Source organism: Syngnathoides biaculeatus, chromosome 8 (genome assembly GCF_019802595.1).
Source record: "Syngnathoides biaculeatus isolate LvHL_M chromosome 8, ASM1980259v1, whole genome shotgun sequence".
Classification (NCBI taxonomy): domain Eukaryota; kingdom Metazoa; phylum Chordata; class Actinopteri; order Syngnathiformes; family Syngnathidae; genus Syngnathoides; species Syngnathoides biaculeatus.
In genome coordinates, this window is record NC_084647.1 from 32,558,332 (window position 1) to 32,576,004 (window position 17,673).

The 17,673-nt window shown below is 44.4% G+C and overlaps 1 protein-coding gene across 1 annotated transcript in view; it reads right to left on the minus strand.

Moving 5' to 3' along the window:
* Nucleotides 1-9,218: 9,218 nt before the first annotated feature.
* The window catches only part of LOC133504691 (ATP-binding cassette subfamily G member 4-like), a 28,864-nt gene continuing 20,409 nt past the window's right edge, over nucleotides 9,219-17,673 (minus strand). The window contains exons 12-14 of the mRNA XM_061827204.1: nucleotides 13,210-13,368; nucleotides 12,973-13,091; nucleotides 9,219-10,194 (exon numbers count right to left, since the gene is read on the minus strand). Of these exons, the coding sequence (XP_061683188.1) occupies nucleotides 9,969-10,194; nucleotides 12,973-13,091; nucleotides 13,210-13,368 (504 nt within the window). The 3' untranslated portion in view covers nucleotides 9,219-9,968. The remainder of the gene's footprint in view (nucleotides 10,195-12,972; nucleotides 13,092-13,209; nucleotides 13,369-17,673) is intronic.

Here is a 17,673-nt window from a genome sequence, read left to right on the forward strand (position 1 = left end):
GGAACAAACCGTAGTGTGTCTTTCAGTCTGGGACTCAGCAGACATGCCTCTTAATGATATTGTGATAGACTGTGAGAGAACGAAGCAAGACTTGACGAAACATGGAAAAGTGACCAAAATTTCATGTTGCACCAGGTTTTTGGTTGGACAAACGAAGCTGGTTAAAGAACTAAGTAATGAAAATTTCAACTAACACAACAACATTAGAGAAGCTGTCTAAACCAGTTAAATATCACCTTCTCAGAAGGCTAAAAAAATGTTGATGTCGCCATGGCAACATTACCTACTTTTGGTGTCAACTAAGACAATCATTCACCTAAATGACTAGTGAAAGCTGCTTTACAACTCAGTGTGTCAATATGTTGCATTGTTGACTGAGTATTTTCTAAAGCAAAACATATTTTGAGTTTTCACATTCTATTGTGTTTACAATGTACAATTTATCCTGAAAATCATTTGGAGGTGAAACAATGAATCGACAAATAATTATTGAAACGATCAATTATGATTTTTGATCATTTATTAATAATTTCAGAGAAATTTAACTTAAAATGCTGCCCTATGGGGATACAAGCCGGTGCAATCTGTAGGCCGGTCCCAAGCCCAGATAAATGTAGAGGGTTGTGTCAGGAAGGGCATCCGGCGTAAAAATTGTGCCAAACAAATATGAGCATTCATCTAAAGAATCCCATACCGGATCAGTCTTGGCCAGGGTTAACAACGCCCGGCCCCGGCACCGTTAACCTGCAGGGCGTCGGTGGAAATTCAGATACTGTGGGTTGAAGACAAAGAAGAAGAGGAGGAAAGTGGATTCATCGGCAGAAGAAGAGGAATGCACAGAGCCTACAATTGAGTGGAGGGACTTTGAATGTTGGGATGGTGACAGGAAAAGCTCAAGAGTTGGTTGACATGATGATTAGGGGAAAGGTTGATATATTGTGCATCCAAGAGAGTAGGTAGAAAGGGAGTAAGGCTAGAGGTTTAGGAGCATGATTTAAATTCTTTTACCATGGAGCAGATGGGAAGAGAAGTGGAGTAGGGATTATTTTAAAGGAAGAGCTGTCTTAGAATGTCTTGGAGATGAAAAAAGTGTTAGATCGAGTGATGAGGCTGAAATTTGAAATTGATGGTGTTATGTATAATGTGATTAGTGGCTATGCTCCACAGGGAAGATGTGACTGAGAGTTGAAAGAGAAATTCTGCAAGGAACTAGATGAGGTAGTTCTGAGCATCCCAGACAGAGAGAGAGTTGTGATTTGTGCAGATTGTAATAGACATGTTGGTGAAGGAAACAGGGCCGACGAAGAAGTGATGGGAAAGTACGCATCAAGGAAAGGAACTTTGAAGGACAGATAGTGGTGGACTTTGCAAAAAGGATGGAAATGATGGTAATGAACACTTTTTTCCAGAGGAGGCAGAAACATATAGTGACCTACTAGAGTGGGGGAAGAAGCACGCAGGTGGGTTTTATCTTGTGCAGAGAATGTAATGTGAAGGAGGTTACTGACACTAAGGTAGTGGTAGGGAAGAGTGTAGCTCAACAGCATAGGATGGTAGTATGTAGGATGACTCTGGTGGTGGGTAGGAAGATTAAGAAAATTAAGGTAGAGCAGATAACCATGTGGTGGTAGCTGAGAAAGGAACAATGTTGTCCAGAAAGAGGTCAGCTCTCAGTGGACAGGAGGAGCTGCTGGAAGACTGGACTACTACACCCAAGGTGATCTTAGAAACAGGCAGTAGAGTACCTGGTGTGGTCTTCTGGTAGGAAAGGGGAGAATGAGAATTGGTCGTGGAACCCCAAATTACAGGAAGTCATAAAAGGAACGAGGTTAGTGAAGTAGAAGTGGGACACCGAGAGGACTGAGGAGAGGCGAAAGAATACTTTGAGATGCGACGTAGGGCAAAGGTAGAGGTGGCAAAAGCTAAACAAGAGGCATATGATGACATTTACGCCAGGTTGGACATGGAAAAAGGAGAAAAGGATCTCTACAGGTTGCCCAGACAGAGGGATAGAGATGGGAAGGATGTGCAGCAGGTAAGGGCAATTAAAGATAGAGATGGAAATGTGCCGACTGGTGCCAGGTGTGTTCTCAATAGATGGAAAGAATACTTTGAGAAGTTGAGGAATGAAGAAAATGAGAGAGAATAAAGAGTTGAAGAGGTAAGTGTGAAGGACCAGGAAGTGGCAATGATTATTGAGAGGGAACTTAGAAAGGAAATAAAGAGAATGAAAAATGGAAAGGCAGTTGGTCCTGATGAGATACCGGTGGAGGTATGTAAGCAATTTGGAGAGGTAGCTGTGAAATTTTTGACCATCTAATTCAACACAATACTAGTGGGCGAGAAGATGCCTGAAGAAGGGAGAAAAAGTGTGCTAGTTCCAATTTTTAAGAACAAAGGCAATGTGAAGAGCTGTGGGAACTATAAAGGAATAAAGTTGACGAGCCACACAATGAAGGTATGGGAATGAGTAGTGAAGGCTAGACTTGAGACAAAAGTAAGTATCTGTGAGCATCAATATTGTTTTATGCCTAGAAGAAGTACCACAAATGTATTATTTACCTTTAGGATGCTCGTGGAAAGATACAGAGAAGGTCAGAAGGAGCTACATTGTGTCATTTGTGGATCTAGAGAAAGCCTATGACAGAGTACCAAGAGAGGAACTGTGGTACTGTCTTAAGTCTGGTGTGGCAGAGAAATATATAAGAATAGTACAGGACATGTATGAGGGCTGCAGAACAGTGGCGAGGTGTGCCATAGATGTGACAAAAGAATTTAAGTTGAAGGTGGGACTGCATCAGGGATCAGCTCTGAGCCCCTTCCTGTTTGCTGTGGTCATGGATAGGGTGACAAATGAGGTTAGACTGGAAGCCCTATGGACCATGATGTTTGCAGATGATATTGTGATATGCAGTGAAAGCAGGGAGCAGGTGGAGGAACAACTTGAAAGATGGAGGCATGCACTGAAAGGGAGAGGAATGAAGATTGGCCGAAGTAAAACAGAATATATGTGCATGAATGAATATATTAGTAGAAGGGAGTATGGAGCTGCCAGGCAAAAGAGCGAGGGGAAGCCCAAAGAAAAAGTTGATGGATCTTGTGAGGGAAGACATGAGGGAAGTTGGTGTTAGAAAGGAAGACGCAGGAGCTAGGATTAGATGGAAAAAGATGACATGCTGTGGTGACCCCTAACGAGACAAGCCAAAAGAAAAAGAAGAAGAAGAGTAAGAAAGTACTTAGTGAAAAAATGAGTACTGAATAATCAGTGAGTAATATGATTTATTTTTAAATCAGAGTTTGAACGTCAAATAAAATGAAAACAACAAAATACAAGGCGGCATGGTGTAGCAGCAGTTGAGGGTTGGCCTCACAGTTCTGAGGAATGGGATTCAAATCTCGGCCCCGCTTGTGTGGAGTTTTCTCCCTGTCCCAGTGTGGCTTTTCTCCGGGCACTCCGGTTCACTCCCACATCTCAAAAACATGCATTGATTGGAGACTCTAAATTGCCTCTAGGTGTGATTGTGAGTGTGATGGTTGTCTGTCTCCATGTGGCCAGCGATTGGCTGGCAACCAATTCAGCGTGTACACCGCCTCCTGCCGACATATGTTATAAAATTAAATCTTTGTAGAATAACAAATGAAGGCAAATTCAGCTCAAGAAATTGTCTTTGTCTGTTGCCTGCATTGTGCTTGTTAAACAGCACAATAATATTGTCTTATCAAACAAATAAAAACAGAAACAAGTCTGCAGTGGATAATAAAAGGCTACACACCCGTATTTTTAAGTATTTAAATTGTAAAAATATTTTGACCAATATAAATCACTTCCAAACTTTTACAATAAGCAATGTGGCCTGGAATTTGGACAACTCAACTGATTTATTGTTGGATCTTTTCCAGGGGGAAGCTGAAAATAATCAAAACTAACTTCAACATGATTGACATGGACTTGACCTTTGCCTTACTGCCTTCTTGGGCAGGTTATCGTTGAAAAAAATATGTTCTGTTTTAACTGGTCTGTTACCTGGTTAAATGAAGTTCAAATAAAATAAATAAAAAGTGAAGTTGCACAAGGATATAGGCAGCTGGTTCGCACTTCTGGCTCTCAGTTCTGACGACCTGGGTTCAAATCCCGGTCCCGACATTGTGGAGTTTGAATGTGATTGTGAGGGCGAATGTTTGTCTGTGACCTGCGATTGGGTGGTGACAAGTTTAGGGTGTACCCCGCCTCTCACCCAGCTGGGATAGACTTCACATGCCTGCGACCCGAGTGAAGATAACCTCTATGGAAAATAAACAAATGAATGAATGCAACGTAAACGTAAGTCACGGCTCACTTTGATTGTCCCGCAAAGGCCAAAAAAACACTTTGTGCACATCATTACCAAAAGACATGACTTTCTTGTTGTTTTTTTGAATGGTGTTTTCCAGTCAAACGGGACTGTGGTATTCATGGTGGATTGTAGCAATAGTGTCTGATGTGGAAATCAAAAATGAAAGTCTAAAATTTGATCACGTGCTCAATTATTGATCAATGAAAGCAGTGAGCAATGAAAATTATTCTAACAAAATAAAAGTACCCTTTCATCTAAACATAATTACTTAAGTAAACTACTTGAGTATTTCACTAAAACTACACTGAAAAATCAAATTTATTCTAAATGTTACTTGTGTAAATGTAGCCAAGTGAATGTAGCGCCTCCGTGTCAAACAATAAGTAGTTAACATACTTGGCTCTGTGAGTAACCTCTCAGAGCCAGTAGTAAGAGCCTTTCATGCTATAACCATTGTAGTGTCGAAGTTGATGTAATTAGATATGACAGTTAGATATCGTAGGAACAACTTTCTATATGGTGAATTTCAGATCTGCAGCAAAGCAAACCTACAACCAAGTGCAGCATAGGAATGCACTTCATCTTAGAACACCTCAATGGTGCAAGGACCAATGTGAGGATCCTGTTACTGGACTTCAAGTCTGTGCTCAACACCATCGTTCCCTCTCTTCCAAGCTTTTCCAGCTGAGCACCTCGCCTGTCATCTGCTAGTGGATTTACGGGTTCCTGACGTGCAGGAAACAGCAGGTGAGGCTGGGGGAGGCCACCACATCCACTTGCACCATTAGCACTGTGTCCTCCTGTCATGATCCTGCCGCTCCAGCCCGGGCTGTGCGGGTGCCCGCTTGGCCGTGCTAATTGGGTGGCACACACCTGCGCCTCATGCAGGCTGATTATCTCCAGTGTATATATAGGACCCCGATGATGACTGGTTCCAGCACTCTAGTATCCCTGATCGTCAATCCGTGTGTACCGCCATTCGCCTGTTCTCCGACCGACCCCGTAAACCTGACTCCCTTGATACTACTGCCTGTTTTGCTCGTTCTCCCGTGTCCCGACTCCTGCCTGCCCGCTGACCTGCTCTCTACGCCCGACGTCTCAACTACCGCTGCTGCACCTGACTGCCTGCCCGATCCCCGACCTTCTAATAATAAACGTTTTTCCCCGAACTACCTTGCATCTCACGAGTCCTGCATTTGGGTCCTACCTCCGTTCCAATGGGTCGTGACAGAACGATCTGGCCAAAACAGGATCCAGCAGGAAAGACCCGGCGTCGCCTGGACCAACGCAAGGTAGAGCAACTGCCGGAGGACCAAGCCTGTCCGATCCGGGTCGGCTCCATGACGTCCTCTGCTACCGTGCCATATGCTCCACCGGCGAGCTATGAATACGTCCCGACCACGACCCGTCCAGCACCGCATATTCTTTTGGACTCGGATTTTTCGAACTATGAGGAGGACCTTGATTTATATGACCAGTAAAGGAAATGAAATGTATAAAAGTTAATCAACAAGGCGATGTATTTGCAATACTGCTTAATGTGTGAAAGTCTGTGGATGAAAAGTTGCAGTATGAGAACGTGGCAAGAAAGTGATTACAGCAGATAGCGTGATAGAACGGAATGTTCTCGACGGTTGGGTGGTGATGACCACAATCAGCAGGTGTGACGCGACGCGACGCTTGACCCAGGTGACGTGACGCTTGACCTAGAGGGAGACGGGAGCAACAAAACGTCAACAACCGCAGGCGGGAGGAGTCAGCCCACCATCCTGCAGACCAAGAAAGCCCAATGAGAGAGCGCTAAGGATAACTGCAGGAGACACATAACCAATAGTGAATCAGTAGATTGTACTTTTGAATTGTCCTGGGCAACTCGGATGTGGAGTACGTCGGCTGGAGGGAACAGAGACGTACAGGGTTGTAATGAGAGGGACCCGAGACCCAGATGTTTGTTAAAGGAATAAATCCACTCGCGTGTGAAAACGCCGGCTTCCTGGTCCTTTCTTTGCAGAACGAGCGCGCAAATTGTTGGATGAGTGTGTGGTCGGGTAAGGTCACAATTTGAAGTCAGATGATTAACGGACTTTTGTATTGATTTAAAAATAATATCCAACACCAGCTGCCTGAGAACGACTCAGATTATTTCCATTATGAATCTCTTCGCCCGATCTTTCATCCCAGTCAGTTCGCTTCACCTCCCCGCGTTTCCAGCACCCGAGCGTCTTCGCCCAGTAGGTCCGAGTACACCAACCCGTTTGTGTGAACCCGCTTGGCCATCTACCCGGGACCTCCACGTGGCGGCCAGAGGAGACGCCCTGGCCGGGCGCTCCCTTGTGCCTCCTGCTGCGCGGCACCAAAGACGCCGTCCTTGTCCTCCCACTCCTCACCGGCAATGGTGAAGCTTCCAGCCCAGAGGGAGGAGGGGCCGCCAAATCACGAGGTGTTGTGCTGCGAAATGCGGGCAGAGATAGAGCGGCAGAGCGCCCAATTGGTGGCTCTCAGGGCCCAGGTCCAGCAAGGATTAGAGAACCAGCCGAGCTACGCCGACGTCGCGACTGCGACGGACTCATCACTGACTTTTGCTTACACGGCAGTGGCAACGGATCCGCTACCAAGCAAGGCTCATGTCGCTGTCGCAACGGATTTGCTGCCGAGACTTGCCCACGTTGCAGTTTCGACGGACTCGTTACGGACTTTTGCTCACGCGGCAGTGGCAACTGATCCGCTACCAAGCCAGCGCACGATGCAGTGGGAATGGATCCGCCACCTAGCCACGCCCACGTTGCAGTTTCGACTGACTCGTTACTGACTTATGCTCATGCGGCGGTTGCCACTGATCCGCTGCTGAGCAGAGCTCACGTGGCAGTGGAGACCGATCCGCCGCCGCCTCACCTTGCTGTCCAGGAGGTGGCAAAATCTCCGCAGCCGCTTCTCGTCCGTGCCCAGGAGTACCGGTGGCGACCGGTCCGCTCCACGCTCCTGCTTTGTCGGCGACCGGTCTGTGGTCGCCCCCCGTTCTTGCTTCGACGGCGACTAGCATGCCCACACGTTCCCGTCCAGGAGGTGGCGATGGTGATGCTGCCTCACCTTCCCGTCCAGGACGTGGCAATGGCACCACCTCACGTTCCTGTCCAGGAGGTGGTGATGGCTCGGCTGCCGCCTCACGTTCAAGTCCAGCAGGTGGTGATGGTGTGGCCGCTGCCTTCTCGCATTCCTGTCCAGCAGATGGCGGCGAGGGTTCCCCAGCCGCTTCACGTTGCTGTCCAGGAGTACCAGCGGTGACCGGTCCATGGTCGCCCCCCATTCCCGATTCATCGGCGACCGGTCGACGACCGCCCCACGCTCCTGCTTCGTCGGCGACTGGCACGCGGTCATTCCAGGCCCCTGTCTTGATGGCAACAGAGGATGGCGACGGCTCACTAGCGACCTCACGTTCCTATCCAGCAGACTGGTTGTCTTTGTTCCGGTCCCGGCCCTCCCACACCCCTGTCTCGACGGCGACAGGAGCTGGGGAGTTCCGTTAAGCCACCCCGGAGCTGGAGAGACTTCGGGATGGTTGTGGCGGTCATGGCTCTGGTCCTTCTCTCCATCATCCTCTTCGCTTCTGATGGATCCCAGCCGCTTCATGACCTGGCCTCGTTGGTGACCAATCCCTGGTCGTCTCGCAACCACAGCGTGGGAGGTCCTCGTCCGGAGCAGTTGTCTGCCTTGGTCTGGTTCCTGCTTCGCCGTTTGGTTCCTCACCGCGGTCGTCCACCCGAATCGCCCTGTGGGGATCCTGGTGCTTGGCGTCCGGGTCGTCCTCCTGACCTGTCCACCCGGACGCCTCGCGTTTGGTGGCCTGGATGGCCACCAGACTGGGGTTGGGTGTGGGGGGATTATTACAATAGTAGTCACTTTAAACTGCATACATCACTTGGAGGCACAATGGTCATTGCATCGGACTCCTGCTGTGTTTGTCATTAAAACTGCTCTAACTGCTTGAGGACTCTGCATCTTTTTGCACAAGTAAAAAAAAAGTTGTGGCATTACCAGGTTAGTAGCAATCTTTTGTTGCTCTATGAGACACTGATAGTGTTACATGGCGGTCCATATGCCTGACTGTGGTGCGGGCATCGTGGAATCGATTCCCGCTCAGTGATAGTGTTCAATGTATCTCCTGCAACTCAGTGGTCACCAGTTCAGGGTATTGTCTGCCTTTAGTCCAAAGTTAGCTGGGATAGGGTCTGGCACTCCTGTGACCCTTGTGAGGATAAGTGGCTTTGAAAATGGATGGATGGACTGTTTTTCTTTATGTCTCAAAAGTATTCTCTGTCAACTGGCTGTTTGTTTTTGTACTAGAGCGGCTCCAACTACTGGAGACAATTTCCTGATTTGTTTTGAACTACGGTACATTGCAAAATAAAGATGATTTTGATTCTGTTATTAGATTAATACCTCTCTGACGTTATCAGTTCAATGGATATCAAAGGGACATGGCCATCATGCTGAGACTGGTGGATGTCTGACATATATATATAGATAGTGACAGATTTGCAAAGTACAGATAGAGGGTTTAAAACGAAACTGTATATGAGGGGATGCGTTTGCATTACTCCCTTACTATATCAGGACATAATGAGAAAACTATTACATCCACGGAAAGACCTCATCAAGGTCTGAACAGAAAACAAACATCTGATACGTATTCTCCACTAGTGGTATGTAAACGAGTGATGAATGATTCAAAACATTCAATTTTAGTCAGATAATTGTTTATTGTATTTTCAATTTTTTGACATAATTATGCAGTAAAGCTAAAACAAAAAACATACAACACAACCAAAAGACTAATTTAAGTAAAAATACAGTAACTTTTCATGTCAAATACAATATAAAGCCGCTTCCAGTTTTTTGTTGTTGTTACAAATGCTACTTTTTACATGTGGTACAGATGTATTAAGTTTGCAATATTAATCAACATAGTAAGCACCAAACATGATTGCATGTTCTTTCCTGGTATCATAACTGGAGGTTGTGCAGGCACAAATAAAGCAAAAGTAAACTTGTTAATTTGTGTCTTAAATGCTAATTTGTTAGTGCATGAACACAATACAGACAATTATATGAAAATAACTTTGTATTTTGATTCAGATTTGACAGATTCACACAGTTCACGTACTGTAAGTACAACGTACAATGAGAACAAAATACCAAGAATAATTAATTTACAACCATACAAAAAAGAAACAATGCATCTAGCTTCAAGAATTATGTGAGTTCTAAAGTCATCTAAAGATAAGTGAAAAAAAAAACTATTGTGTACATTTCATTTTTCCAAGGGAGGCTGTACCTGTACACAGAGAGTGGAAACAATCTATGTCCACACGCAGATTGATGTAAAAAAAAAAAGTTTATGTGCTGTTTAGGGGACCTGATTGAACTACTGATGTGTTTAAAAAATGAAGAAATCTGTTGTGTTGAGGTAATACAAATTAACATTGAAATACAGTCAACACCTTCAGGAAGTATTTTAGCAGCGAGGTGTTTAGTAAAAAAATAAAACAAAACAAAGCCCATGTAAGAGAAGTTCTTTTATATAATGAGAATGATGACCTGGTGTAGAATGGAAACAGTACAAACCTGGAAAACAAGCTACCGCTCAGCTTTTATCTTATACCGGAGGACAAGGTAGGTCGCAAAACGCAGAACAATAAAGAAAATGCCCAGCATAATAAAATCAATGTGAAGCTTGGCGTCTTCTACGTCCAACAACTGAAGAACCTCTTTGGGCTGCTGGAAGCGACACGCCTTGCCTGGACACTCGAGCTCCGAACGATTCATCCCATAGATTGACAGAATCACACCTTCAAAGCCATACCTGTGGGAGATGTGTAAACTCACTGAACTTCTTCTTCTGGGCAAGCACAATACCCAAATAAATGTTACATTTTCTGAGGTGCTTATCCTCACGAGGGCTACGGGAGTGCTGGAGCCAATCCCAGCTGTCATCGGGCAGGAGGTAGGGTACACCCTGAACTGGTTGCCAGCCAATCGCAGCGCACATGGAGACAGACAACAGGCGCACTCACAATCCATTTTAATAACGAGCTTCATAATTCAAAGCACTGTAGAAGAAGTCAGGTTTTTTTTTTTTTGTGTTACGTTACTTTACAAGGGAGTTCTTGTTTTCCTCTCATTATTCGGGTTGGTGGCACGGTGAAGAAGCTGTACAGTGTCTGCCTCACAGTGCTGAGGACCGAGGTTCAAGTCGCAGCCCCACCTGTGTGGAATTTGCATGTTCTCTCTGAGCCTGTGTACGTTTTCTCCTGGCACTCCGGTTTCCTCCCACACCCCAAAAACATGCAACATTTATTGGAGACTCTAAATTGCCCCTAGATGAGATTGTGTGTGCAACTGTTGTCTGTCTTCATGTGCCCTGCAATTGGCTGGCTCTAAATCAAAGTGCTGAAAAGCAGAACGGAACTGGAAAAAAAAATTAACTCCAAATTGACTATTACTGCTCCAGACATAATCTTTGTTATTTTAACCATTAGTTAGTCAGTCAGGGCTAGACAGCAACAGTTTTCTGAAATCATCAGTAGGGATCTCAACAATACTTGCTCTCTGCTCTGGTTGTCAGGCTCACAACCACGCCACCCACCCACATCCCAATTACTCATTTCAATCTGGTGAGTTTCCTAAAGCTCTTAAAGTAGTGGCTGTTAAGCCTCTTCTAAAAACAGAGCACGAGACACTTTCATGTTCTCAAGCTATAGCTATACCCATTGGTTATCTCACTTTCACCGACTGTTGGAGAAAAATTCCTTGTGTGTTTTTACACACTTAGCCATTAAAGCTGATTCTGATTCTCATTCATAGCCAAGATTGTTGAGAAAGTTATTTTTAATCAACTCAGCAATTTCTTGAATTTAAATGGACTATTTGATAAATTTCAATGATGTTTCCAAACTCATCACAGTACAGTATGTGCTCTTATCAAAGTGCTAATTAATATAAGGTTGAATACTGTCTCAGGAAAGGTGTCAATTTTGGTCTTGTTGGATCTCAGCGTGGCCGAACTGGCAAATACCGCTGAACCATTCACCACTTAAGTGCCTGGTCAATTAGTGTCCAACAAGCAACACAGCTGTGTGACAGCTGTCAGAGGTGGTACCGCCAAGGGCAGTGGCCTGGCCACGCCCCTCACAGGAAACACCGCCCATGGCAGTGGCCAGGCCATGGCTCTGACACAAATAATTGCTCACTTCACTCTGGTGAGTTTACCAAAGCTCTTATAGTGACTGCTGTTAAGTTTCTTCTAAAAATCAGAGCACTGGACGATTCTGTGTTAGCAAGCTATACACCCATCTCAAATCTTCCGTTCATAGCCAAGATTCTCAAGATAGTTATTTTTAATCAACTCAGCAATTTCTTGAATTTAAATTGACTTTTTGACAAATTTCAGGTTTCCGAACTCATCACAGAACAGAATCGGCTCTTATCAAAGTGCTAATTGATATAAATTTGAATAATGACTCAGGAAAGATGTCAATTTTGGTCTTGTTGCATCTCAGCGTGGCTTTTGATATGGTAGCTCATAATATACTGCTGAACAGGTTGGAAACTTGGGTAGGACGAAATGGAATGGTCCTTAAATGGTTTAGGTCCTACCTGGAGGAAAGGAGCTACTGTGCAACCATTGGAAGTGGGTTTTTGGCAAAGCAAAGTTTGGTTTGAAAAATTTCAAAAGCGTTACGCCCTCAAGCGTACGATATAATGGTACAAGCTGTCGAGTTTAACAACTGTGTTGACGGGGTTATGTCCTTGTACAGGGTGTTGGATTAAATAAATTAATACTACATAAAGTTATCTCATATTTGCTCTCTTGTTTTGTTTTTAATGCTCTTCTGTTTTTCTTCATATGCTTCAACAATTTGATGTAACAAAAAGCACATTACACTGCATGCGAAACAGCACTTGACCGAATGGAGAAATCCCTATTGTGAGACGAACATGATGTCAGAACGGCGAGACGGAAGTCGTGCCTCAACGGTGTATCGGAAACTTTCTGTGCTCTACAGGAGAGGACATCATGCATTTGCTTTGTCCCTTTCCGTACTGCAATAAAAATTTGCGCTTTATTGTTATTGTTTAACTAGACACTTGTACTGTTGTATTTTTTGTCTCAAGTAAACAAAGTATAAATACTGAACCCTTGACATATTTTAAATCATTCTGTTTGTTTAAATCACCCCCCCCCCACACACACACACACAAACATGGGCAGCGCCTCCAGCAGAAGTCTACGAGTGATAAATGGTAACTATACAGTAATGTAATACAGAAAGTGTTTTATAACATATTTATATTATAAATGTATAATACAGTATGATTTTTATTTAAAAAACGGTTTATAATTAAAGATATACCTAAATACTTCTTTTTGTCTCAAATATGCAAGTACAAATACAGTGGTGTTTACATATTTTAAACATTCTGCTCCCGATATAAAGATAGATACCCTGCTACTTTGCAGTTTACCACTTTTCGCGGGTGATTCTGGTCCCAATTAACCATGAACTAACATTATCAAAAGGTTTATTCAGCAGAAGATTATGGCGCCCTCCCAGATGACTGATGCCGATACTGCACACACCTGACATATGACAAATAAGAGCTCCACTGGAGGTACGTTGGAATTGTGTCAAAGTTCACAAAAAATCCAGAGAAAAGCAGCACTGGGATGGCTGTGACTGGTCCAACAAATGTGGCCACCTGTGTGCAGATACATACAGAAATAGTCATACACACAAGATGACTTACCACCAATAACGCTTTGTTCCTTTTTATTTGTTTACTGTATTTCTTTTTTGTTTTTGGCCAAGTGGAGTACCTGCAGCGAGGTGGAGGCAGCGCCAACAAGCAGCCCGAGGGATTGTGCTACCAGAGATGTGCAAATGGACAGAGCGATGAAAAGAAGGTAGCGGCTGACCTCAGGAGGTTGCTCTGTCATCCAGTACACGATGCTGCAGTACATGATGGGGCAGATCACCTGAAAGATGATGATGACAATATTACTGGCTTCGTTTCCATCTGACAATATTACATATAGTATTGTTGATATCACCACATTCAATACTGCTGCCTGTAATTACTGATAACATATTATTTTATCATATAAAATTGTCAACTCTTGATTTCATTCTCAACTACTGTTATCTATACGTTATTGATAGCCTTTTGTTCTTTCATTTTGATTTTTGCTCCATTGAAGTCTGCCAACAATTACTGATGCTGTCGTAAAAGGAATTAAAGTATGTCCTCGCCATTCGCGGTTCATGCAGATTTAATCAATCAACCCTTTAATCAACATGTTGTTCGCACAAATAGTGTCTCATCAAAACTAAATTTATCACACACAGCAAAAAGAATAGCATAACAAGCAAATAACACAACAAATAAAACAGTGACTGAAGAAATAATTGACACAAAACATGCACTGTGTCATGATCCTGCCGCTCCAGCACGAGCTGTGCGGGTATCCGCGCAGGTGCGCTGATTGGGAGGTGCACACCTGCGCCTCATGCAGCCTGATTATGCTGTGGATTTATATGACCGCGATGACAACTGGCCGGCGCCAGTTCGTTGATCTTCATGTCCCGTTCGTGTGCTCCGGTATCCCTGATCGAACCTGTGTGTACCGACCTTCGTCCGTTCTCCGACCAACCTTGTAAGCCTGACTCCTTCGTTACTTCTGCCTGCTTTGATTGTTCTCCTGTGTACCGACTCCTGCCTGTCCCCTCACCTGCTCTCTTCGCCCGACGTCCCAACTACCGCTGCTGCACCGGCCTGCCTGCTCGATCCCCTACCTCTGCATATAATAAACGTGTCTCCTTGAACTACCTTGCATCTTCCGAGTCCTGCATTTGGGTCCTTCTCTCGTTCCGATGGGACGTGACACACTGTAAATGTGAATTACATTCAACACTGTGTGCGGAGTTGGCAATGCGTATGCTGTTGCTCAAACAACTTCATTGCACATTAAGGACATTGAAAGATCACAACGTAAACCAAGGGTCCTATCCATAGTAACTCAAATTTATCATGTCCATTCATTCTCATTGGTGGGTGTGTTAAATATTAAACCGTTTCAATACTGCTTCTCCTAATTGGACTGCAGGTGAACTGGGGCCTAACCCAGCTAGCAAACAAATAAATGTGAGAACATGATCTGTCAATTACAGACGTCGTATACAACCCCAATTCCAATGCAGTTGAGATGATATGTTAGACATAAATAAAAACAGTTAAAATGTTCAAACAGATAAACTATTGTTTTTAGCACAAAATCATTAAAGGTCTACTGACACATATGGCATGATTTTTAGGATTTTTTTAATTTTAAATAAAGGCAGCCGCAATGGACCCATCTGTTTTTTCACCATACGTCATGATGTTGTTGTATATGGATTTTTGTATCTCCTGCCACGAAAATCCTCTCAAGGCATTCATTTTGGAGAAGAAGAAGCAGGAAGTGACATTTTTCCCAGACGCCCACATGTTGAGTTCATGTGTTCATACCAATTTTATCGGCAGGAAACTCGCTGTTTTTTCCTGCGTGGTAGCCAAAATGCCATCTCGTTGTATTGCTGGATATTGCGCAAACCACCGGTGTCTGGGCACCCCTGAAATAGTTACTTCGCCTGGCATGGGTCCTCCTGAGTACTCTACATACATACTATCAGGGAGTCTGTTGTTAGTTAGAAGTGATCTGCATATCATCTAAATATGCCTCGAAATGGTGGCGTAATATGGCCCCGGTCACTTCACTCAACTGTAAGGTGTTCTCTTCTTCGAAAAGAGCTTCTGTGTCAGAAGGGGCGTCGGAAAATCCGAAAATGTCTGTTGTTCGTCTCCCATGGCAGGTGGCACAACATCTTCTCAATGGCAACTGTCCCAGTGTGACAGCTGTAAATGACGTTGCAGGCAACATGGCTGCTACTGGGATGTCGAGTGAGACTTCCTCAACTTGGCACATGAATGACGTGCGCGATTTGACATGTCATTAGCTCAACCTAAGGCTTGGTTACGTTCCTACACAGTTATTGTCAGTGCTGATTTCTCGGATTTACCCTCATCTGATGAAGATAGAGAAGTGTCGCGGCCGACCCTTGGAGCTTGTCCCCTCGCGGTCGGCTGCCAGACAAAGCTCGCTCGCTCGCAGCCGGCTGCCAGAGCTCCCGGGGCCTTTGTTTACGCACTTATGTCCTGCGCGGAGGCCTCCGAGTGGTCAGACTCCGTGTCATTCTCGTCCGAAGAATCATCAGGATATTCAACATTATTGACAGCCAGAGGTTCAAATCAGTATGGGCGTATTTCTCCGTCTTCCCAATCAACCGATACTTCTATTTCTTCATCAGATAAGGATAAATCCGAGAAATCAGCGTTGACAATAACTGTATAGGAACATAACCAAGCCTCAGGTTGAGCACATAATACGTCACATCGCACACGTAGGTCATGTGACTCACCAAAATGTCAGCGACCGGGAACATTCAAAGTTGCTGATATAAACAACCTTAAAGGATATCTGATGAAAATCTTTATTTTAAAGTTACAGTACCAATGACATTACCAATCTAATTCATTATTATTTTCAATGAGTGGACTTCCCCTGTAACTTTGAATTTTATGGCTGCAACATGTTCCAAAAAATGGGACAGGTCGCAAAAAAAAGTGAAGGAATGCTCATCAAACAACTATTTGGAACATCCCATAGGCGAACAAGCTAAGTGGTAAAAGGTGTGTGACAGAATTGTGTATAAAAGGAGCTTCCATGAATTGCTCAGACATTCACGAGAAAAGATTGCAATGAATAAACAATGAATGCCCATGACCTTTAATCATTCACACATAATTGTGTAAAGGATATCACCACACGGGCTCAGGATCACTTCAGAAAACCAATATGAAAAAATATAGTCTGGCACTACATCCATAAGTGGAACTTAAAAGTTTTCTATGCAAAGCGCAAGCCATTTATTAACTTCTTCTTTTCCTTTCAGCTTCTCCCATCAGAGGTCGCCACATCGTGTCATCTTTTTCCATCTCGGCCTATCTCGTGCATCTTCCTCTCTAACACCCACTGTCCTCATGTCCACCCTCACAACATCCATCAACCTTTTCTTTGCTTTTCCTCTCACTCTTGCCTGGCAGCTCCATCCTCAGCACCCTTCTACCAATATACTCCTTGTCTCCAAAACATCCAACTTTGGCTGTCCCTCTAATGAGCTCATTTCTAATCCTATCCAACCTGCTCACTCCTCGCGAGAACATCAACATCTTCATTTCTGACACCTCCAGTTCTGCTTCCTGTTGTCTCTTCAGTGCCACCATCTCTAATCTGTACATCATGGCCGGCCTCACCACTGTTTTATACACTTTGCCCTTATCCTAGTGGAGACTCTTCTATCGCATAGAACACCAGACACATTCTGCTCGCTGTTCCACCCTGCTTGGACCCGTTTCTTCACTTCCTTACCACACTCACCATTGCTCTGGATTGTTGCCCCCTCTCTATCTCTTCTCCCTGGAGCTTCATTCTTCCCCCTCTCATTCATGCACATATATTCTGTTTTACTTCTGCTAATCTTCATTCCTCTCCTTTCCAGTGTGTGCCTCCATCTTTCTAATGGTTCCTCGGCCTGCTTCTTGCTCTCACTGCAGATCACAATAACATCTGCGAACATCGTGGTCCAAGGGGATTCCAGTCAAACCTTATCTGTCAGCCATTCATTACTACCACAAACAGGAAGGGCTAAGCCTGGATCCCTGATGCAGTCCCACCTCCAACTTAAATTCTTCTGTCACACCTACCACATATCTGACTGCTGTTCTGCTGCCATCACACACGTCCTGGACTATTCTAAAATATTTCTCCGCCACACCAGACTTGGGCATGCAGTACCCCAGTTCCTCTCTCGGTACTCTATCATAGGCTTTCTCTAGGTCTACAAAGACACAATGTAGCTACTTCTGACCACCTCTGTAATCTTCCACGAGCATCCTCAAGGCAAATAATGCATCTGTGGTACTCTTTCTCGCATGAAACCATGTTGCTCGCAGATACTTACTTCTGTACTGAGTCTAGCCTCCACGACTCTTTCTCATAACTTCATTGTATGGCTCATCAACTTTATTCCTCTATAGTTTCCACAGCTCTGAACATCTCCTTTGCTCCTAAAAATGGGGACCAGCACACTTTTCCTCCATTCTTCTGGCATCTTCTTGCCCGCTAATATTCTACTGAATAAGTTGGTCAAAAACTCCACAGCCACCTCTTCAAATTGCTTCTATA